General features: G+C 47.5%; 2 protein-coding genes across 11 annotated transcripts in view; one reads left to right on the forward strand and one right to left on the reverse strand.

Annotated features, from left to right (window-relative positions):
• a2m1 (alpha-2-macroglobulin 1) overlaps positions 1 to 8,722 on the forward strand; it is a 54,441-nt gene extending 45,719 nt beyond the window's left edge. The window contains exons 26-36 of the mRNA XM_084949865.1: positions 1,201 to 1,357; positions 1,999 to 2,073; positions 2,580 to 2,745; positions 4,396 to 4,592; positions 4,677 to 4,892; positions 5,831 to 5,949; positions 6,042 to 6,132; positions 6,216 to 6,284; positions 6,918 to 7,023; positions 7,107 to 7,148; positions 8,597 to 8,722. Coding sequence (XP_084805991.1) covers positions 1,201 to 1,357; positions 1,999 to 2,073; positions 2,580 to 2,745; positions 4,396 to 4,592; positions 4,677 to 4,892; positions 5,831 to 5,949; positions 6,042 to 6,132; positions 6,216 to 6,284; positions 6,918 to 7,023; positions 7,107 to 7,148; positions 8,597 to 8,619 — 1,261 coding nt within the window. The 3' untranslated portion in view covers positions 8,620 to 8,722. The remainder of the gene's footprint in view (positions 1 to 1,200; positions 1,358 to 1,998; positions 2,074 to 2,579; positions 2,746 to 4,395; positions 4,593 to 4,676; positions 4,893 to 5,830; positions 5,950 to 6,041; positions 6,133 to 6,215; positions 6,285 to 6,917; positions 7,024 to 7,106; positions 7,149 to 8,596) is intronic.
• A 188-nt stretch (positions 8,723 to 8,910) lies between these two features.
• phldb1b (pleckstrin homology-like domain, family B, member 1b) overlaps positions 8,911 to 22,056 on the reverse strand; it is a 136,820-nt gene continuing 123,674 nt past the window's right edge. For all 10 annotated transcript variants that reach the window (XM_084949855.1, XM_084949857.1, XM_084949859.1 and 7 more), the window contains 6 exons: positions 18,950 to 19,292; positions 17,882 to 17,972; positions 17,141 to 17,287; positions 16,032 to 16,251; positions 14,466 to 14,551; positions 8,911 to 12,563 (listed from right to left, as the gene is read on the reverse strand). In XM_084949855.1, the coding sequence (XP_084805981.1) occupies positions 12,423 to 12,563; positions 14,466 to 14,551; positions 16,032 to 16,251; positions 17,141 to 17,287; positions 17,882 to 17,972; positions 18,950 to 19,292 (1,028 nt within the window). In that variant the 3' untranslated portion in view covers positions 8,911 to 12,422. The remainder of the gene's footprint in view (positions 12,564 to 14,465; positions 14,552 to 16,031; positions 16,252 to 17,140; positions 17,288 to 17,881; positions 17,973 to 18,949; positions 19,293 to 22,056) is intronic.

Raw genomic sequence — 22,056 nt, forward strand, 5'->3', positions numbered from 1 at the left:
TCCTGAAACTCTTGGGAATGCAGCGATTCATACCGTGGCTGTATCAAACTGGGAGACTGACAGGTAGCACTGGGGGCCACCAGTATGTCTGTCATACGTGCACACGCGTTCTGACTGGACTGCACAAGGTGTGCCCTATAAAGCATGCCTTGCTTTAATTGTCTCTCTGGTCACCAATGGGGACCATTACTCAAAAAACAAACATCAGACTGTTTACACTTTATTTAACAATAAAGATATCAGGAAGGTTTCCCTGAGCTCACAGATCCTTCTCTCATGGACTTTGACATAGTGAGGCTTCCTTTCTGCATCTCCTGCTAGTTTACCCATCCTACACCATCACCCCCAGCAGCACTGGTGAATGGCAGTTTCTCCCATTCAGCTTTGCAGAGCCAGAACCACCAGGCTAGATGGGGAGTGTCGGTACACAGTCATTGTCAGATCTCTAAGGAGATGCTGAATCGGGTTCAAGTCTGGGCTCTGGCTGGGCCAGAACATTCACAGAGTGGTCCCTTTGGTATTTGCACTGTGCTCAGGGTCACTGTTCTGCTGGAAGATGAAACTGAAGGTCCAGAGCGCTATGGAGCAGGTTATCATCGAGGATGTCTCCGTACGTGTTCATCTTTAAATAAATAAAGACTGTAACCTGACAGAATGTGGAACAAATGAAGGTCTGTTGATGTTTCTGGATGCATTGTGTACTTTAACAACAGATGTAGGTTTTAAGTGACTGTCTGTAGGACCAGGGAGCTCCAAACATCTTTATATGCAGTCTGTGTTGGCAGCTAGAGCATGAAATGGTTAAAGAGCTGGGTATGTTTCTGAGGATCTGTAGCAGCTAAAGGAGTGGAGAGTGAGTGTTAATCTGACAGCAACACAGCTCCCGTGGCCTCCCTGTGGTGTTGGTAACTGTTTGACACTGAAAGGCAGAAATGTATATCTCAACGTTTTCAGCTTGATGGACTTTCATGGTGGTCTAGTGGTCAGAGTAATTAAACAGTTAGCCTTTTGGGCTCCTGAAAATACAGCACTCGTATACAAGATGAATTCTGCTGTATCACCAATGAGCTCAGAGGGATGATTGCTGCAGACGAGTCCTGTGAAGCTGTTATGTAATTGTCCTGAAACTGGGGTCGTGTTGGGGTTACTAATACGAATCGACGATTGGATTGGTTTTCTAAAGCGTGCGTGTCTTTCTAGGCTGACCTCCTTCGTGATGAAGTCCTTTGGTGGTGCACAGCCGTACATCTACGTGCAGCCTGAGCACATTACAGAAGCCTGGAGGTGGCTGTCTAAACACCAGCGGCCTGATGGCTGCATCAGATCAGTTGGAAAGCTCTTTCACAATGGCATGAAGGTAACAATCACTCTCTTTAAATGGAGCTTTCTTATCATCAGCTGTTGGTGCTTTAAATGTTCAGCTTTAGATAAATCTCTCCTGCAAGATAAAAGCACAAAATGAACTCTGTATTAGAAGTGATTTACATAGAAGTTTCAGAGGAGATGGCCTATAGCCTGCAGGCTACGCACGCACGCACGCACACACACACAGGAAATATCCTAAACTATCCAATGACTTTCCAGCTTCTCCTGAAGCACCACAGGCCTCATCAGCTGCATGTTTCAGGAGCCTAGCTTTGGTCTGCCTCTGATTTATTGGTGCACAGCAGACACATTTCAGTGTCTTCTGCACAGCAGTAGGAACGTTAGAAAACACAGTTCCAGCCTGGGCGTTTGGCACTGGTGGAAAACCAAAAGTTGAATCCTGCGACTCTAACAGCAGGTTACACAGCCCCTGCTGAGTGTTCGGGCTCTCGTGTCACTGGACATGCATGCGCTGCCTCGTGGAGCATCACACCGTTTAAAGGAGCCTCATTTTTGTTTTTTCTGTCACATTTCTGTGGATGATCACATTAAACAGTGTGGTGATAGAGACACATTACAAAAGAATGCTCTGTGGTTGTTTTGTGAGCATACAGTGTTGTCATGTTTCCACAGGGAGGAGTGAGTGACGACGTGTCCCTGACTGCCTACATCACTGCTGCCATGCTGGAGCTTGACGCCAATGTTACAGTAAGTCTCACCTCACTCTCCTCGTTTTGAAAATCAGGTCATTTACAGATTTAAAACAGTTCCTGTAACACGACGGTTTCTCAGCAATACTAATCATGTCAAACTGGTCGTGTGCATTTCTGTCGACCATCGTAGCTTTAGGTGTAGATGCTAGCGTTAGTGTCTCAGTGTCACATTCAGCCACTGTCATACCGTTCTACATCATGAGATAACTGGTTTATCTTGTATACAGATTAAACCTCAAATTACACTTTTTAAGCTGCTGTATCTGCCCTACAGTTTCTGATTGTCTGCAAGCTGCTTTGCAGCCCAGTTTTACAGCTCCGCCTCCTCTTCATCCTGTTTCTGTCACATCTGCTCTCTCTGTGCCGTATGCTGTGTGGAAGAGCAGAGCTAGCAAATGAATGAAAGCTACACGACAGCGGTCCTGAATAACACGCGTGATTTTACTCTGAGCACTTCCTGCAGTCTGTCCCATACGTGTGCTCATGTCTGCCGTGTGACAGGATCCCGTGGTACACAACAGCCTGACCTGTCTGAAGGCTGCAGTGGCTGGCCAGCTCGATAACCTGTACACCACTGCCCTGCTGTCCTACACCTTCACTCTGGCTGGAGACGAGGAGATGAGGAGCAAACTCATCACCCTTCTTCATGAGAAATCGAACACACACGGTGAGGCTGACGCTGATCCAACTCTATGATGCAATAAACTGTGTTCCTCCCTCTGAGGAAGAACGAGTCTTTGCTTCCTTAACTCAGTAAATGGATCTTTTTGGCTGAAACAAAGAGAGAACGCAGCGTCATCGTCATCTCACTCGACTTCAGTTAAGTCTAAACCTTGGAAATCATTGTTTGATCCTCGCTTACAAAGAAGTCTTTCATTTTTAAATGTCTGTCTGATGGTTTAATTTTAATGGAGAGAGAAAGAACGTCAACCAAATATCCAGAAAAACACATTACTTACAAGTTTTAAATTAAATTGCTGTTATGGAGTGAAATAAGTATTGGATCAGTAAAACATGACTTCGTGCTTGGTGGAGAAAGCCTTGTTGCCGAGCACGGTGGTAAGAAGTCATCGGGTTTGCACACATCTCAGGACGGATCGTGGTCCACTCCTCTTTACAGGAACCCTGAATCCTTCAGGTGTCTCGGCTGCTGTTTGCTCAGCTTCATCTCCCTCCACAGATTGTCTACAGGACTGAGATCTGGACACTGGCTCCATCTTTAGCCCTTCCTTTTTACCTTGGTGACGTGTTTTGGGTCACTGACGTGCTGCAAGACTCGTCCACAACCCGTCTTCAGTGTTCTGGCTTGAGGAAGCAGTCGGTCCCTCAGTGTGATGAAGCCATGCTGTGGCCTTATAGCATCTTCTCCCAGGCCTGAATTATTTAGATGTTCATTGGCAAATTTAAGTCAGGCTCTGCAAGATTTCATGTCACCATGACATGGTGTTACCAGTGCTGACCTGTGGTCCTAACTGCCTTCAGATCATTGAAAACCCTCCTTCCTCATCCTCATCCTCGCTCCATGAGGCCAGATGGAGCTCCAGACTGAGGGTCGTTTTACATTTTGTATATTTCTGAATAATCGCACCAGTTGACCGTGGCTGATGGTCTGGTAGCTCGTACAGCTTTGTGCAGGTCTACAGTCTGTCCTTGAAGTACTTTAACAGCTCTTTGGTCTTTTTCTGGATTTTTGGTTGATATTCTGACTCTGAATTAAAATGAACTATCTCCATTTTTTATGGTGTTGTTTCTTTGTAAGTGTGAAAGCTTACAAATTGAGCAGGGCATCGTATAATTGTTTGCCTGATAGAAGTGTTTGTGTCGTGTGCTATGCGTGCTCTCACAGTGCTGGAATAACTGTTGTGAGCATCTGAAGACAGGCTTGTTGAGACAGACGGCAGGAATTAGCCTCTCAGTCGAAACAAGCTACCTTGGGTTAGTCTGCAGTTAGAAAATACAAACACCTCCAACCTTGTATTAGAGAGGAAAGGCTCTGTTTCTTGAGACGTAGTGTGACTGAGCTTTTGTAGATACATTTAGGTGTCATCTGCATAATCGTGAAAGTGTTAAATAGGAGCAGGAACTTGCAGAAACCAGCTTCACCTTAACAGGTTCCTCTTTGGTTCATTGTCACATCTAATCAGACTTTACAAATGTCCGATCCAAAACGAATGCACCGTGGGGTTAGGTTCATTGGAGATGAGTGCCAATGTGGTCGTCTGTTTGTGTGTGTGAGCCGTGTGACAGATGGCGTGCGTACACTGGGATATCTGCAGACGTGTCCTTTATTTGGTCCTTTATTTGTCCTGGCTGGCAGGAGGCACCCGTCACTGGAAGAGAGCAGGGGCTTCTGGGAAAGGCCTGGACTCTCTGGAGGTGGAGATGACCTCCTACGTGCTGCTGGCTCTGCTGTCCGGTCCCTCCATGCCAGGCTTTGACTTGGAGTACTCTTCTGCCATTGTGCGCTGGCTCACTCAGCAGCAGAACCCCTTTGGCGGTTTCTCTTCCACACAGGTCAGTTAGACCACGTTTAACCTTAAAGGAGGGTGAACTCTGAACCTGTGCTAACAACATTTCTAACCCGTCTGTGGCCCCCAGGACACAGTAGTGGCCCTTCAAGCGTTGGCGAAGTATGGTGCTGCCACCTACAGTTCCGAGGTGGGCACTACAGTGACACTGACCTCTTTAGGAGGCTTGAACAAAGAGTTCACCGTGAATCAGGACAACAGGCTGCTGTACCAGGAGAAGAAGCTGAGCGAGGTCCCAGGAGAGTACACGATCAGAGCCGAGGGACAGAACTGCGTACTGACACAGGTACCACACAGACGTGTGCAGCAATTCAATTCAATTCAATTTTATTTATATAGCGCCAAATCACAACAAAAGTCGCCTCAAGGCGCTTCATAGATACAGAGAAAAACCCAACAATCATATGACCCCCTATGAGCAAGCACTTTGGCGACAGTGGGAAGGAAAAACTCCCTTTTAACAGGAAGAAACCTCCGGCAGAACCAGGCTCAGGGAGGGGCGGGGCCATCTGCTGCGACCGGTTGGGGTCACACCAAGTACAGAAGTATTTAGTTTTTTAAACAGAGACAAGCAGCTGGAACCATTGTGACAGCTTCCAGCTAAACACACTGTTCATGGTGCTGGCACAGTCTTCTGACCTAACGGCAGACGAATGACTCCAAGCGTTCCTTCTGACTGTTGTAGTGTGGACAAAGTCTCTGAAACTTTCCTGGTTACAACAGTACATAAGATAACCTACAGCTCTGGAGTATATGTGAAAACAGGCCTTTGTTGGTGTGTGTTACACCTGAACAATGTACTCGTACATGTTCAGTGTTCCCAAACGTAAAGCAGGAGGAGCCCAGTATGAACTGGTACATGTCCACTGAGCTCAAATTGGAGAAAACACAGTGAGGTGATCTGTAGATGGGAAGAACAATATTTATTGTTCTAAAAGTATTTTAGCGACTAGTTGTTGATGACGCGACAGCCACGATCCTTAGTAAAGGCAAGAAACGCCACTGAAGCCTCCACCTGCGGCTGGTGCAGCAGATGGAGACTGGGATGAAGGTAAACATCCAGGCTTAGGTGGAGGAGGGCCGCCGTCAGACTACCAGCGAGATTTAAAGACATCTGATTGGTAAAAGCTTCCTTTGCAGTGTATTAATGAGTGACGTGAAGCGTCTGATCTGCTAGTGCTGCCGTGCCGCTCGCCACAGCCTGACTTTGCTGTGTCTCTGCAGATCTCCATGTTTTACAACATCCCCCCTCCTGCAGACTTCTCTGCCTTCAACATCTCTGCTAACACCATGGCCAAGTGTAACATCAGCAGGCCGCAGCTCATCCTTTTTGTGCATGTCAGGTACTCTGCATGTGTGTCTTGGGTATAATTATCTAATCCCCGAGACAACCTGAGAGCACATGAGGATCACAGCACTGTGTGACTTTTTGCAGGTACCAGGGGAGGAGAGAGGAGACCAACATGGTCATCGTCAACATCAAGCTCCTGTCTGGATACGTCCTGGATAAGAGCTCCCTCACACTGGTCAGTTGGCCCGCTGCAGGCGCTGCCAGTCCTGCCACATGGTGTTTGTCCTACAGACTAACTGTTGTGATATGCTGTGTTAGCTGCAGAAGGACCGCTCAGTGAAGCGCGTGGACGTGGAAGAAGGATTCATCAACATCTACTTAGACGGGGTAGGAAGCACAGCCGCTCTGTTTGTATAAAAGCTGGATGACCTCAAAGCATCCTTCTCTCTAATGACCAGCAGGGGGCGACTCCCCCGGTTGCGTAAAGTAGTTTGTATAAAAAAACATGGCCGTGCTGCTTCTTTAACACTTTGCTGGTTCATGGCTTCCTGCACTTGGCTTGAATCTTATTGATACAACACGATGTTCATTTGTGTCATTTATACTCGCGTCACAGCTTTAGGGCCCGCCCATGTCTCACTCATCATGTGCCAAATCAAAGCACAAGAAAAGCAATCACAAGACAAAGTGCTGCGTAACAGTGTGCGTGACACGCTGGTGAAATGGTGCTCATAAGCAGGAGCTGGTTGTATTTTGACGTGATGCCCAGCACGCCGTACTGTGACCTTTGAGTTCAGGACGCAGTCAGCCGATGTCATCAGTAGGTAGAGATAAACTAAACCTACGCAGGTCTTTCAGCCGTCTCTACATTTCTAACATCATTATTACCAAAATCATTTTAGCCACTGAGTCCTAATTATCATGATTACTTCAAGGGTTTCAGTCTTAACTTTTGTGGAAAGTCTTTGGTTTGCTGTAAGGAACGTGAGACATGACAGCGGCTGTGAATGTTGTCTGCAGCTGAGGAAGGATGACATGCAGATCTACAGTGTGACACTCGAAGAGGATCAGCCTGTCAGGAACCTGAAACCAGCTGTGGTTAAAGTCTACGATTACTACCAGACGAGTAAGAACCGAAACTCGTGCAGATGCTTCTTTGGAGTTGCCGTCGTTCTGTTCAGTGCTGAAATGTTTTTGCTCACATTTCAGGTGATGAGGCGGTCACCGACTACACGTCCTCCTGTGCAGAGAGTATGTAACACCTGGTCCTTCATTCACTGCGTCTTTTTATGTTTCAGTGTTTTGTGCAGGACTGACGCACAGACTCAGTTCAGTTTTATTTACAAAGCGCCAGATCACAGCAGTAGTAGCACAATAATACAGAGAAACAAATCCCAACAATCATGTTACATCCCTCTGAGCAAACACTTGGCAACAGTGGGAAGGAAAAACTCCCTTTTAACAGGAAGTAACCTCCAGCAGAGGCAGGCTCAGGGAGGGGCACCAATCGGATGGGGGGTTGATCACGAGTAGATTAATGACATCACATTCAACTTCAGCAGAACTGAAGCCGCTGATGGAGCTCATACAGATATTACATTGATTGATTTTTCCTTGCTCTTTTCCATTTTAGGTCGACCTATTTGGCTCATTTTCAGTTTAATATTTCTATTTGTTGGCCCTATTAGAGTAGCTTTGCATAATTTTCAGTTCAAAATAATCCTAATTTATCTTACTGGGCCTTTGTTCAGCTCCCAGTTCTCCCCGTCAGGTTTCCTCTCAGCTTTCTTGTGATTGGCTGTAAATAGGTTTAATGGCAGGTAAGTGGGGCTTTTGTGCTCACAGCCAGAGAAATATGAACAATGTGCCAAAAACTGCATGTCTGTTTGTTTACACAGCGTCAGATGACGTGAGCTGGTACAAGATCAGTGGCTGGTTTATCGCGTCTTGTCAGCTGTATGGGGGCTGAACTGTCACTGAGGTTTAACAATTAGGGGTGTGGCTGCTTTGATGGACAGCTGTATGATGTTAGCCCAGTAAATGTAAATGGACTGGTTCTTATTTAGCGCTTTTCTACTCTGAGCACTCAAAGCGCTCTATACAACTAACTCATTCACCCAAGCACTTCTAAGCTCTTAAGGTGCTCCCTGTCTAACATTCATACACATTCACACTCCGATGGATGCATCAGAGAGCAACAGGGGTTTAGTATCTTCCCAAGGATATTTGACATGCAGACTGGAGCAGTCTGGGATCGAACCACCGACCTTCTGGTTAGTGGCTGATCTGCTCTGCCACACAAAACTTCAATCTAAAAATACAGCACTGTGTGCTGGACCATGACTCATTAAATTCACTCAACTACAGCCACATCAGCACCATCAAGTATGTTTAATAAGATTAACTGACAAATAGGTCCTGCTGTGTTTTATTATTACTTAGTTAACAGATACTGGCAGATAATGTGTTTGCAGCTCTATCTGTAAACCATGGATATCATAGTCTGTCTTCCATCTTCAGTGTACAGTCTGTAAATCTGAGGGCTGTAGTACAAATATGAATCTATAAAAGCCAACACGTAGTTCTTTAAAGGTGGATCAGTCTTCATGGAAACGATCCACACACTTCATTTGAATACAAAGTGAGTGGAAATGTTTGTGGCTGGTTTCCATGTAAATAACTGTGTGTTTTCTCTGCAGGTGACACCGTCAATGAGCTGTAGAAGTGGTTTCCTGCAAACCTATGCTGGGACAGTTGGAAGGTTCACTGTCAAACTGTTGTTTTTTTTCCCATTGCTTCCATTAAAATACACAAAAAGCAACTTTTTAGCCGTGTATTAAGAGTGACTCTATTTCATGTATTTTTAGATTGAAGTTTTGTTTTCTCAGTGTTAGAGCTGTCATTATGATGGCTGTGTAACAAGCCCATAATCAGTCAGCGTTAGCGTCCGTACAGCAGTTACTGGTCTGTCTCTCTCGACACTGGAACCTGCTGAAGTGGAGGAAGCAGCCAATCTGTGATAGTCGTTTAATAGAGCTGACACAATCCATACATGAAAATGACACGAGACATACAGGGTACCAATAACAGCATGGTCCGAGTACTAAGAGTGTGTGTGTGACAGGAACCACTTTATGAAGAAAACTAGAGTCTAGTGAGGTGGATTACTCGCTGATACATCTCTACCATACCATCTGAAATGTAACTGACAATAAAACTTCTAAAATGATACAAGTAAAAATTGTACTTCTTTCCATACAATACTGTTTGATTTCCATGTTTTCATTCAGGCATCGTCTTCACAGAATGACAGTGATGCGTGCACCTCCTCCTCTCCACAGACCGCATTTAACAGCCTCGCCAGTGTTGAATAGTTTGGTTTGCACGTCCTCGCTGTGCAGGGAAATAAAAGGCAAGTGGGTGGTAGGGACAGAGTATATTAAGGTCTTTTCACTAGTCTTATAATAAGTAAACATATCACTGTCTCAGGCACCACAACTATAAGTAATCATCACTGTACCGACACATGAAACCAGCTCCGCATGCTCCTACAAATCAAAGTAGCACTGGAAACCTGCTGATCCCAAACCGACCACGGTGAGATGAGCCACACGAGGCGTTCCATCAAAGCCGAAGGTGCAAGATTGATTTATCCATCCTGGTGCAGGCAGCGGGCCACAGAAAGAGACTGAGCAGGTTTTAGTTTTAAGACAGATGTTCATAATGGAACCAAGGAATCAGCCCATCGCTCCATCACAGGGGAAATGAGTACGTAATGAAAGAAGAGCCGTCTGTCAGCATGGACAACAAAATCAAACGCCTTGAAACAACTAAATATTGAAAGCAGCAGTACTGCAGTGTAAAAAGCTGTACTCGTTATGACCCTTTGTAGGGTTGTGTAGAAGAATCATTCCATGAAAATGGAACTGTGCCGATTTCAAATGAAAACAAACGAGCTACATAAATGAGCCGTAGCCACGACGTGTAGCTTCTGGAGTGTAACATGAGAATGCAGTGGAGTATAAATACTTCTAACTTGTACTTCAGTACAGCAACTCACTTGATTTTTTTAATTAAACTGGTGAATTCCACCTTAAATCTGCATACAGCTGCTTTCATTCTTTTTATTGTTATCAAGTCTCTCTGTGCCCCTCCCTGACCCTGGATCTACTGAAGTCCTCTTCCTGTTAAAAGGGGGTTCTTCCTCCCTGCAGTCACCAAACGCTGGGATTGTTGGGATTCTCACGCCACTTTGGAACAGATGACTTAATTGATGCTACGTCGAAATAAATATTGAATTAAACTGGTTGAAAGAAAAATAAAACACTTTGTCCAATAGTGTCGTAGCTGATCCCCACCGCTCAGGGTGGTGCCACACCCCCGTGGTGAAGCTCAGAAACAAAGTCAATGCATTCATATAACTGGAGAGGCTGTGCTCTACTCACAGACACGGCATCGACAACAATAACAACAACAACATAGTCAAGGCACAGTTCTGAATTGCATCAGTCCATAGTGTTGTGTGGTCCTGTGTTGGTGCCATCTGGTAGCTGTTGCTTAGGCTGGCAGTGGTGATGGCTGCTTCCCAGCAGTCATATCAGGTTAGCTAAAGGCTACTTGGCAAACAGAAGATTTACCACTTTGTGCACACAAAGAGATGCAGTTTGCACCTAGAGTTGGCAAAATGACAGCTTGATACAGACACAGTGAGATTCCTGTTCAACATATTCAACAAGTGCACTGAGAACGTGGCAGCTTTGGTGAGACCAGTGTAGCGGTCAATCTCTGAGACTCGAGGTCCCCCAGTGAATGTGATGGACTGACCGCTTCTGCATTACGCAATTAATAATTTAGGAAAGTAGAGACTGTGGATAGCTGATGATGAGGCTTGTTGCCCCTGGCTTACAAACAGCACATGGAAAACTTTCAGGGAAAGTCCAGTTTCAAAGCTGTCAAAGGACCGATGAGTGTCTGGATTATGAACGCTTTCTTAAAGAGGACCCATCTCTCTCTGCTTTCAGTTCATCTTCAGTTGGGCAACTTTAGAGCCCCTCGGTTCACCCTCGGTTTCAGCATCCATCTCTCCAGACCCCCTCCCCTCCCTGAAAGTCCACTATCATTGATTGCAGAACGTCGGGAAGCCTACCACGGGGCAGCGTCCAGTGTTTATGTAACGCCTGTACTGCTTGGGCTTCTTGTGCCTAGAGCAGATGACTGATTGACAAGTCGATCAGTTTATGACGCCGCAAAAATGATTGAAATAATGACTGAATGTATACAAGATGTAACAGTGTACATGAACATGAAGATACAGAAGGCCGGGTCCTCTTTAAGAGGGTTAGCTCAGACTAGCAAAAAGACTGGAAGCAAAGGGACAGAGCTAGCTAGAAAGCAAGACTTTTAAGCTAGCAGCTTGTCTCTTTTTTAGCTTGCTAAGAAAGTTAGCTAGCTTCAGCTAAATACAAAACACCGAGAACCAAGAAGATAAAGCAAAGGAAATGACCAGTTTACTATGAAGACTGAGTGGGACAGCCAATGAGATGTACTAAAACCACGACTGGTTTTTACACACATAGCCAGGCTAACATTTCTCAGGGCTTCCAGTCTTCACGCTAAGCTAACGCTGTTGTGGCATTAGCTACATGTTTTAGTCTCTCACCAGCTCTTGCTAGCTTTGATACACAGTACTGTGTATTGTACTACATTAACTGAAATGCACCAAATCCTGCACAAAGCCTGGTCAACAAGCAACTTGAATACTGACACCTTCCCAACCCTCCACGGGGCAAACTGCTGTGAGAACTGCAGAGTGAACTCGTGAGCGGCTCAAAGTCTAACATCACTTCCAGTTACTTTGGTAAGCCTGTGAGTGGAGACAGGAACAGGGTGGAGCCGTGGGTGTAGCTGTGGATGCTGATTGGCTTAGTGTGATTGGCTTATTGTCTTCAGTGTGAAGCTGAAACACGCTCCTGTGTTTCGCCGTTACAAACGTCCTCTCCAGCTCCGGCTCACTCAGGGGTTACAGTATTTCTCAGATTATACATTGGAAATGAGTTTTTTTTTCAAATATTTCTAAAAATGATTACAGGATTCGATTGAACTATTCCTGTCTAACAAAGTCATGAAAGGAAAACACATTGGCATCGTGTGATTTGGCAATTTTCTCTACAAGTAAAAAAGAAATAAAGGAACAAAAAATACAAAAGTTCAACAGTTAACTATAAGATCTCCATTTGGCAATATAGAAAGGCTTTGTAATAAAGTCTTTGACAGGTTTACATTTGGTTTATATACAGACGTGTGTGTGTGTGTGTGTGTGTGTGTGTGTGTGTGTGTGTGTGTGTGTGTGTGTTTCCTCCCTTTTTAAATCCAAACATAGAGTGGAGGTGGAAACAAGTACACGGTTAAATCAAAGATGTTAGATTCAAAAGTAACACAGGAAGGCGAGCCGTCGGAGGACAGGAAACAGGAAGAGTCTGACGGGAGCGTCCCCGCCAAAGCCGCCGGCTTGTCCCAGCGCTCTTCTTAGTTCATGAACTGCGTGTACCCCTCCGCTCCCGTGACGATCACGTCCATCCAGATCCTCATGGCCTCGGCCGACGGGGCCACCACGTAATAGAGGCGGTCGTGGGTCTTGACGCAGAAGGTCAGCGAGGGGTTGGGGCTCTGGAAGACACCGGGACAAAAAACAAGAGAGACGGGAAATGTCCAGTTAACACAGAGCTAACCATCAGCATGCAGCGAGTCACCGCTGCTCTCAAGGCTCCTTCAGGTCTCTTCTTTGGTCCAACGACCGATTCAGGTTTATGCAACATCACTGTATGTTTTTATTGGACTGGATTCGTACCTCATTTCTGCCTCAAAAGGCAAAAGAAGACGCCAAACACAGAACAAAGCTATTTAAACCCAGCACGACCCTCAGGTGGACGGATGCTGAGGGTACAGACAGGGTACAGAATTTGGTAGAGACAAGAGCAGACCAGGACACAGGAGGCGGGAGCATGATGACTCCCATCACCCCCAACCTGGTTTTGCTGGTTTTCTTCCTGTTAAAGGGAAGCTCTTCCTTCCCGCTGTCACAGAGTGCGTGCTGCTCGTCTGATTGTTGGGGTTTCTCTGCCACGAGCCATCACCGACGATCAGCTACTGTGAAGTGCAGCTCGACCCACGTGTCTCGCTGTGGTGCTGAGCTCATTTCCTGTACGAGCTTCAGAACCAGCAGCTGTTGGGTTACACGCTGTAGGCTCTCTTTTTCTTTTAAACACCAAACAAGTGCCTGTCCGTTGACTGAGCTGCCAGAATCCCTCGCTCTGTGTAGCCAAAAAGCTAAACACAGCACAGCCTCTCCTAGGAGCTGGGAAGAAGACCCGCAGGACCGAGCCGAGCAGGTGGAGCAGCACGGTGGAGGTGGGTTGCAGAGCAGCTTGCAGTTGCACAGCTTAAATGAAACACTCATTATGTTGAGGCACTCGGACTGTGGGCCGAGGCTGTGATGCTACACGGGCAAAAAAACTGTTTGCCAACATTAGAGCCGTGTAACATCAGCTCCACACCAACAATCCAGTGTTTCCAAACAGCTGCTACGTATAGCTATTTAAAATCCACTCGTTCCTGCCCGGCTGAGCCAATTTGGTGATTTTTCTAACTTCCCAGTTGGAACACCGAGTGCCCTCTGGTGGACAAACTAGGCAACACCAACACTCATAACATTTCCCCGTCTCTACTTTCCCCCGTGGGCCAAAATAAATGCAGATACTGACAGATGGGCCAATGGATCAGCTAACACACCCATGACAGACGAAAAGTCTCCACACATGAAACAAAGATGCAGCTTCAGGCACCTTTGGTTCCACACTGATACTAAGAGATAATGCAGGGTAAGATAAACACATGAAGTATGCTGTTAGTTTACTATTAAAATACTAATAAATTGCTGTTAATTAAAACAGACCCACGTTCTCCTTCTGACATCGTAACATCAGCTCTTCGTGCCGCTGCTAAGAGCAGCAGACTCTAAAGTTTCCCTCTGTAACGCCACATTGGAAGTGACAAGTCGAATCAAAGTTCCAGAGTCGATCAGAGCCCCGCAGTCAGAGCGTGGTGTACTGCGACAGCCCGTCAAACACAGCAGCTCGGCTTTATGTCGCAGATAAATAAAGTGACAAGATGTGGAGGCTCAAGACGAGCAGCAAGAAACATGAGCGGAGAGACACCTACGGCTGCGTCAGGCGTTTGTGAACAACAGAGGAATCAGACACTCACAGGCAGCACTTCCTAATAAATACAGCTTGGGTGTATTCTGTGAAGCATATGAATGAGGAAGCGCTCGAAACACTCCACTGGTCTGTACTGGGATCACTGGGACAGACACAGGGAAGGATTAGTTAGGGTGCGACTCTGTCACTGAGGGTGTCAGCACAATAGAACTACATCCCCCAGCGCACACGGCGGCCGAGGTCAGGCGGGCGAGCAGAAAGCGAGGATGCACATGCTGCTTATGTTCAGTGTGACAGGAGGAGGAGACAAGGAGACGTGAAGGAAAGAAGGATGAGACTTAAAGATTTGTACCTTTGTGGCGCTGCGCAGGTGATCGTAGTAAACCTCCTCTATAGCCTGGAAGTAGATCACTCCCTTCAGCTTGGTCTCGTGTTTGTCTGCAGGACAGAAATGAGGCTTTGGTCAGAAACTCAAACGTTTGCACTTTCCTAGGCTGGCACGGAGGACAGGGAAGACCCACGGCACGCTGAAAGGAATCAAACTTTGACCAGAGTACAATTACAGTGATGGATGGAAAAGGACAAGCACAGTGCCCCCCCCCCCCAACCTCTGTTTTTAAGCCAGTGGTGCTCTCATTGTATTTTCACACTTGACTGCATTCTTACGCTACTCTGGTACATGGTTGCAGTTTGTTTCATCAGCCACTGCAGAACTGCAGTCAGGAACCGGTGGGGAACTCAACAGCCCCTCTCTACCTCCAGGCACAAACACTCCACGAGCCAACTTAAAGAGTAGTAGGTAGAGACGCCGCGCTTCATTTCGAGGAACGGCGCTTTGCCTTTAATACGCTGCTATTATCTGCTAATGACCTCTTTAGCATTCAAACAGCCCTGCATTTGCATCTCATCAGGCTGCATCTAAACTAGCCAACGACCCGCTGCTGCTGCTGGTGGAGGCTGGTTAATGCGAATTAGCGTCGCTTGTGACTTCTGCACGTCACCTCTAGTTAAATGCTGTTCAAGGTCAAGAGAAGAGGGCGAGAGATGCATCTCAATCAGCTCCTCGGAGCGTGGCGCCGAGTGCATTTTAACTACTGCCGAAGTAATCTCTGTACACCTCCTCGCCCTGGCTCGCTTTCAACAAGGTACGCTTTAAGCAGCTTTAAGCGGAACCTTCTGAGCACTTCAAAGGCCGTCAGCGAGCGAACGTCCCCGAGCTCGCCGCTCAAATGACACCAGCCTGCAAGGTGCACGCAGATCTGCTCCAAGCCTGGAGGATGCGTGCTCTGCTCTCACTCGTCCGCAGCACAGCGTTGCTGCTTCGCTCTGCTTTCCACATCATCTCAGTTTCCACTGATGACTGAACGTGAAAATCATCCAGAAGAGCAAATGAGAAGAGCTGAGAGTGAAACGCAGGCGGAGGTGGGTGTTATTTTGTCACTGTGTTAGGTTTGTGCTTTCAGCATCACTGAGGACACAAACATCCATCCCCTCGGACTGAGTGATGAAACCCAGATACATCAGGGGTTTGTTTCCCTAAAGAACGCTTTTCCACAGGCAGGCGTGCTCTCAGGGTCGGGGCCACGTTGGGTACCGAGAGTTGAGCCTCGGGTGTGGAGTTTATGGTTTTCAGGGTTTTTATCATTAACTCGCTTTCCCTGGGTCTTTTCCCGTGTGTCATACAGAAATCTTCTTTTTTTGGTTTTATTTTGTTGTATTTATCCGCGACGCTTTAAAGGCCGGTCCATGAAAATACTGTCAGACACAAACCGACGTGATGCAAAACAGGTTGGGGACCGCTGCTGTAGAGGCCCCCTTTCTTCTGTTCATTTGACTTTGTCAGGTGTTAAACTGGGACAGACAGAGACAGGCTAAGGCGCCACGTTAACACAGCAGACGCTGGCACCTCGGCTCTTACCAACATAGTAGGAGAAAGTCCTTTTGAGGCGGTCGAACACGAACCAGCGTTTCTTCCACGACTTGATCTTGCCTCCCATCTTCACCAGGTAGCCCTTGCACATCTTCTCGGTGAGGATGACGTGATAGCACGTCTCCACGCTGTGACCCGACGACTCGATGTGCGAGCGCAGATCAAACTCCTCCTTCCTGATGGGCAGGTAGCGAGTCATAGGACGGGCCTGCGTGGACAGACACGGGCAGAGGAGTCACTGATACGGACGATGCAGACGCAGAACCTGCTGCAGCTGCAGGTCTGAGGATGCAGACATGAACACACAAAAACACAATAAGACAGAAACGTCTCCGTACCAAGCTGCCAGTCACAGTCTGATCCAGTGACAACCTTCTTAACCTCCACCTCCTCCACCTGTCTGTGGACGGCCTGATAACGAGGCGCCCACATCAGGCATAAATCACACGTTTCATTTTCAAAGTCAGGTTTATGCCACATGTTTTAATGTCCTATGAAAATGCAGGTTACTCATCGCGCACTCTTTGCCTGGCTGCAGCTGGTCTCTGTGCCACAAAGACCAGCTGCTGCTCACACAGGACAGATGTTGAATAAAGGACTTAACCCTCCACGATCCTTCAACCATTATTCTGACACACTATGAAAAACTACATTTAAAAGCAAAGGCTGCTCCGTCACACAGTCGGAAACATCAGCAGGTCAACCTGACCCAGATGTTTCCGACCATGATCTGCAGCTGTAGAAGCTGAAACTGGTCCTTTCACAGGCTCACCTGTGGAGACCTTTCACGTCTTTACAGACTTTTAGCATTTTGTGTTAACATGGATTCAACTGTTGGCGAGCTGTTGACACACGGCGGTAAAGAGAACAAGCTTTAAATGTTGCAGCACGCGTTCACGTTTGTGTTGCATGTCGATGAACAGTGTTTATGGCCACACAGGGTTCAGGTTTACATCATAAATGCACGTGGGGTGGTTTTGTTACGAGCACGGCCATATTTATGCGCCGCCAGCCGTCCGTGGCGCCGCCACACCCGCCCGTCGAGTCACTTTGCACGTTTCCGCCACACAGACTCGATTACATCTGCTTTCACTGACCTGAGAGAAGTTCTTGGCCCTCATCTTGACTTCCTTCTCCACCAGCTGCTGCCGGTGGAAAGTTTCATCCTGCAGCCTCTTCTCGGCCTCCTCCCTCCTCCGCCTCTCCTCCTCGAGCATCTGACGGCGAGCCAGGCTCTCCCGTTCCTAGCGGACAGCGCTTTCATTAAATATTTTTTTTGATCTGTGGAAGGGTTTGGCAGAGCGCACATGTTCGCTCTTCATACATTTATGTACACGGTGTCCTGCTGGGAGCTGCCCACAACCTGGAGCTGCTGACCACCGCGAAGCTTCCATTCTTTAAACACAAAACTCTGATATTTGGAGGCGTAACGATCGGCAGACACACACAATGCATCGACGCAAACACTGCAGTACTACGACTGCGTGGAAGCCGTTTGGAGGGTGAGAAACAAAGGCGCTCACTGTTTTGCTCTTTCGGCGCTCAGACCTCTGTGTGAGATTTCCTAATTGGATGGGGCTCGCAGCCAGACTCGGTGAGAACAGAAGATAATGGATGGGATCATCTGAGGTGCTTCATCGAGGCACAAAAACAAAGATGTGCAAAGTCCAATAAAATAATTAGCAGCTCTGCGCTGCTGTCAGGAACTTTTGATTTTTTTAAAAAATGCGAGTTCAATTCAGAGTTATCGACGGGAGCGCTGCGAGAACTCATCGCTCAACGAGTATGGATTCAGGATAATCAGCTAACGCTGCAGCACTTGCGACGGCACTTCTTACCCGCGATTCGATAAGTCTGGCTTTCTCCAGCTGCGCCTCCTTCAGCATCTTCTCCATCTCCTCGATCTTCAGGGCGTCCACACCTCCAACGCTGCCATCAAACACCACATTAGTTACTACACAAAGCCTCACAGCAATAAGTCGGCAAATACAAAATAAAAGCATCTAAAGCCCAAGAAAGACATGAAAACTCTTAATGAGGTCACGCTGCAGCATTAATCACGTCAGTGGAACGACTGTAGTCTGATCCCCGCACTCTTCATCACAGCTTCAGTCCCATTAAACTCTTCATAATGTGAGCAAACCAGTGTGAGCACGCTGTGCTGAGGACTGTTGCAGTGCAGCACGCAGCTCGGCCACACTCAAAGATGGCCTGCAAACTAGCCCACTGTGGATAAGACTCACAGGGGGAGTCTGAAGATTAGCAGCCTCACTGTGAGTGTGTGTGTGTGTGTGTGTGTGTGTGTGTGTGTGTGTGTTTGTGTCTGTGTGTGTGTGTGTCTGTCTCAATTTAACATTTCAATCAAGCTTTATCTACACAGCGCCAAATCACAACAACAGTTGCCTCAAGGTGCTTTATATTGTGAGGTCGACTCTACAATAACACATTCAGAGAAAAGCCCAACAATCATATGACCCCCTATGAGCAAGCACTTTGGCGACAGTGGGAAGGAAAAACTCCCTTTTAACAGGAAGAAACCTCCAGCAGAACCAGGCTCAGGGAGGGCGGGGCCATCTGGTGACAAAGCCACGCCGTGGATATGCTCACATTTCTGTAACAATAACTTTCATTTCAAAAAATAAACAGAAGCATGAAGAATGCTTTTTATTATCGAACAGATCTGGAGCCAGCTGTGTTCAGTGAAACAGATGTGAGAAACCAGCCGGGACCAAACATGTTCACCAACAACGACTCTGACATCAGACGGTATGGTGCAGCTGGTGTGTCAGAAGCTGACGTCTGAACACTGGGAGCCAGGACACGGTCAACAAACCCAGGGTGTGCTCACATCAGCTACACACAAACATTAACATAGAACCTCATAATCCACTGTGTGTGCGTCATACCCGCTCATGTTGTCAGGCGAGCAGGCCGAGTTGTTCCCGGTGGACACGCTGGTGTCCATGCTGTCCGAGCTCTCCAGGCTCAGGGTGTCGTACGGCTGCTCCCCGGCCGACGGGGGCTGATGGTGCAGGATGGAGTGGTGAACCAGAGGAGGGGGGCCCAAGGAAGTGTGGCTCAGCGCGGGGCTGTAGGCCATGATGGGTGAGTAGGAGGGAGACGGGGAGGACGAGGTTATGAGGTGGGGCTGGGAGCCGTGGAGGGCCTCCCACTGGCACTGAGCCTCCGCTGCTGCTCTTTGCTTGAGCTCGGCCAGACGGCGGCGCTGCTCTTCGATCACCTGCTGACCTGGAGGGGGGAGGGGGGATACGGTGAGCGTTTGAGGTCTGCAGACGGAACAATGGCTCGAGTGTGAGCAGGCCCGTTTGCTCCTACAGAAAACAAAGAGCTAGCTGTGAAGGACATCATCACTCAACACGTAAAGGAGACTAGCACCAGCCCACAACCTACAACACCAGATTCATGCACCACACATACAAGTATGTGCTCTCTCAGTAATAACAAGCTTGAGGAAAACTACAAAAACCCACAAAGTTGAAGCAAAAGTGTCCGTCCAACATCCTACATTTGGAATGAAGCCGCTGCGCAGCTCGTAACACATCTAGCTCCAAAACAGGAGCTCGCTGAACACTGAACATGCAAAATTGATTCTCCAGCAGCAGGAAGGTTCATGGAAGATTGATGGAGGAGGAGAGAGGGTTCAATGTTACAGACAAAGAAAAAGATGAAAAGAAAGAGGCGTTAATGACACACCAGAGAGGATGAAGAGGGAGGGGAGGGTTGGCTGGAGACAGGGTCTGAAACGAACCGCAGCCACGTGTCGAGTCCTGTTAAATGCTACCTTTGATGGATAAATCAACAGCAGCTAGCTGTCAGAGTGCATCTCGTTTGAGATTAGCCTCGAATTCTCTTCTTTGGACGCAGCCAGGCTGCTTCGTTTACGCGGCCCAAGTCTAAAGCTCCATCTTTGCGTCCCCATCGGCAGACGCAGACAGCAGTACCTTTGTGACAAACAGCTGATTTCAGACCCTGCCTGTGATTTACAGAGAGCAGCTGAGCAAACGCAGAGAGCGGGAGAAGCGTGCGACCCCTGGACGCGCTGCTCCATCTACCTGCTGAGCGTCCCTCTACGGCGCTCTGTCTGGAGGTCTGGGGCTCTGTGGTGCAGCAGTCACAGACACAACATAGGCAGACGTGAGAAAAGCTGACAAATGTGACCAGCTCCGCTTTGCAGCCCAGCAGCCGTGGGTGGCAGCCAGCCGAGCTACAAACACCAGACTGCTTTGCTCTGATCCATTTAGTCACACGGCACTGACGCATTAGGAGCACTGATGCCACACACACACACACACACACACACACACACACACACACACACACTCACACAGCTGAGTGAAGAAAAGCTAGCTTACAAACAGCAAGTTAGCGAGAACCTGAGGAAGCAGCACAGACGCCTGATACACACCAGGCTGTCGGCTGTTCACCAGCACAGCGCAGCACAGTGACAGCTTACTTTTGATATGAGCTTATTTTCATATTATTATCAGTGTTGATATTATCAATGTTATCGTTACTATGGTTACCAGGTTCTGACGGATCGATTCAGAGCGTACGTCTGCATTTGTGACCCATTTATCAATATAACGTTTTTTAATAACGCTGTTATGCAGTGAGAGCACACATATAAGACAAATACAAAACTAACGAGTCAGCATGTAACAACACAGCAAAGCTCGCATCTGTCCAGGATCACAGAAACCTTCAGCTTTGATCTGAAGTTTGTCCACGACCGAGGAGCAAAGTCACAGCTGTACAGGACACAAAGCTGCTGCTGCCTCCTTAATGAAACCACACTAACGCACACAGTACAAAACAACATATACAAACTGCTTCTCTGTGTCTCAGATTGAATCTGCAAACATACAGCAGGTCCAGACTCCAACACTGGGAACCAGTGACCTGGACAATAACACACATGCAAATACAGCGGCTTACAAAAGTATTGGGCCCCCTTGAACTTTCCCACATGTTGTCACATCACAGCCACAAACATGAATCAATGTTATTGGACTTCCAGGTGAAAGACCAACACAAAGTGGTGCACACGTGAGAAGTGGAACGGAAATCAAACATGTTTCCAAACATGTTTTACAAATAAATAACTGCAAAGTGGGGTGTGTGTAATTATTCAGCCCCCTGAGTCGATACTTTGTAGAACCAGCTTTTGCTGCAGTTCCAGCTGCCAGTCTTTTAGGGTCTGTCTCTACCAGCTTTGCACATCTACAGACTGAAATCTTTGCCCATTCTTCTTTGAAACAGCTCCAGCTCAGTCAGATTAGATGGGCAGCCTTTGTGAACAGCAGTTTTCAGATCTTGCCACAGATTCTCGATTGGATTTAGATCTGGACTTTGACTGGGCCATTCTCACACATGGATATGTTTTGTTTTAAACCATCCCATTGTTGCCCTGGCTTTATGTTTAGGGTCGTTGTCCTGCTGGAGGGCGAAGCTCCGCCCCAGTCTCAAGTCTTTTGCAGACTCCAAGAGGTTTTCTTCCAAGACTGCCCTGTATTTGGCTCCATCCATCTTCCCATCAACTCTGACCAGCTTCCCTGTCCCTGCTGCAGAGAAGCCCCCCCAGAGCATGATGCTGCCACCACCATATCTGACAGTGGGGATGGTGTGTTCAGAGTGATGAGCAGTCTTAGTTTTCTGCCACACATAGCGTTTTGCATTTAGGCCAAAAAGTTCCATGTTGGTCTCATCTGACCAGAGCAGCTTCTTCCACATGTTTGCTGTGTCCCCACATGGCTTGTGGCAAACTGCAAACGACTTCTTATGGTTTTCTGTTAACAATGGCTTTCTTCTTGCCACTCTTCCATAAAGGCCAACTTTGTGCAGTGCACGACTAATAGTTGTCCTATGGACAGATTCCCCCACCTGAGCTGTAGATCTCTGCAGCTCGTCCAGAGTCACCGTGGGCCTCTTGGCTGCATTTCTGATCAGCGCTCTCCTTGTTCGGCCTGTGAGTTTAGGTGGACGGCCTTGTCTT

The sequence above is a fragment of the Perissodus microlepis genome, chromosome 14, assembly GCF_051167445.1.
Source record: "Perissodus microlepis isolate ML-2025 ecotype Zambia chromosome 14, ASM5116744v1, whole genome shotgun sequence".
Classification (NCBI taxonomy): domain Eukaryota; kingdom Metazoa; phylum Chordata; class Actinopteri; order Cichliformes; family Cichlidae; genus Perissodus; species Perissodus microlepis.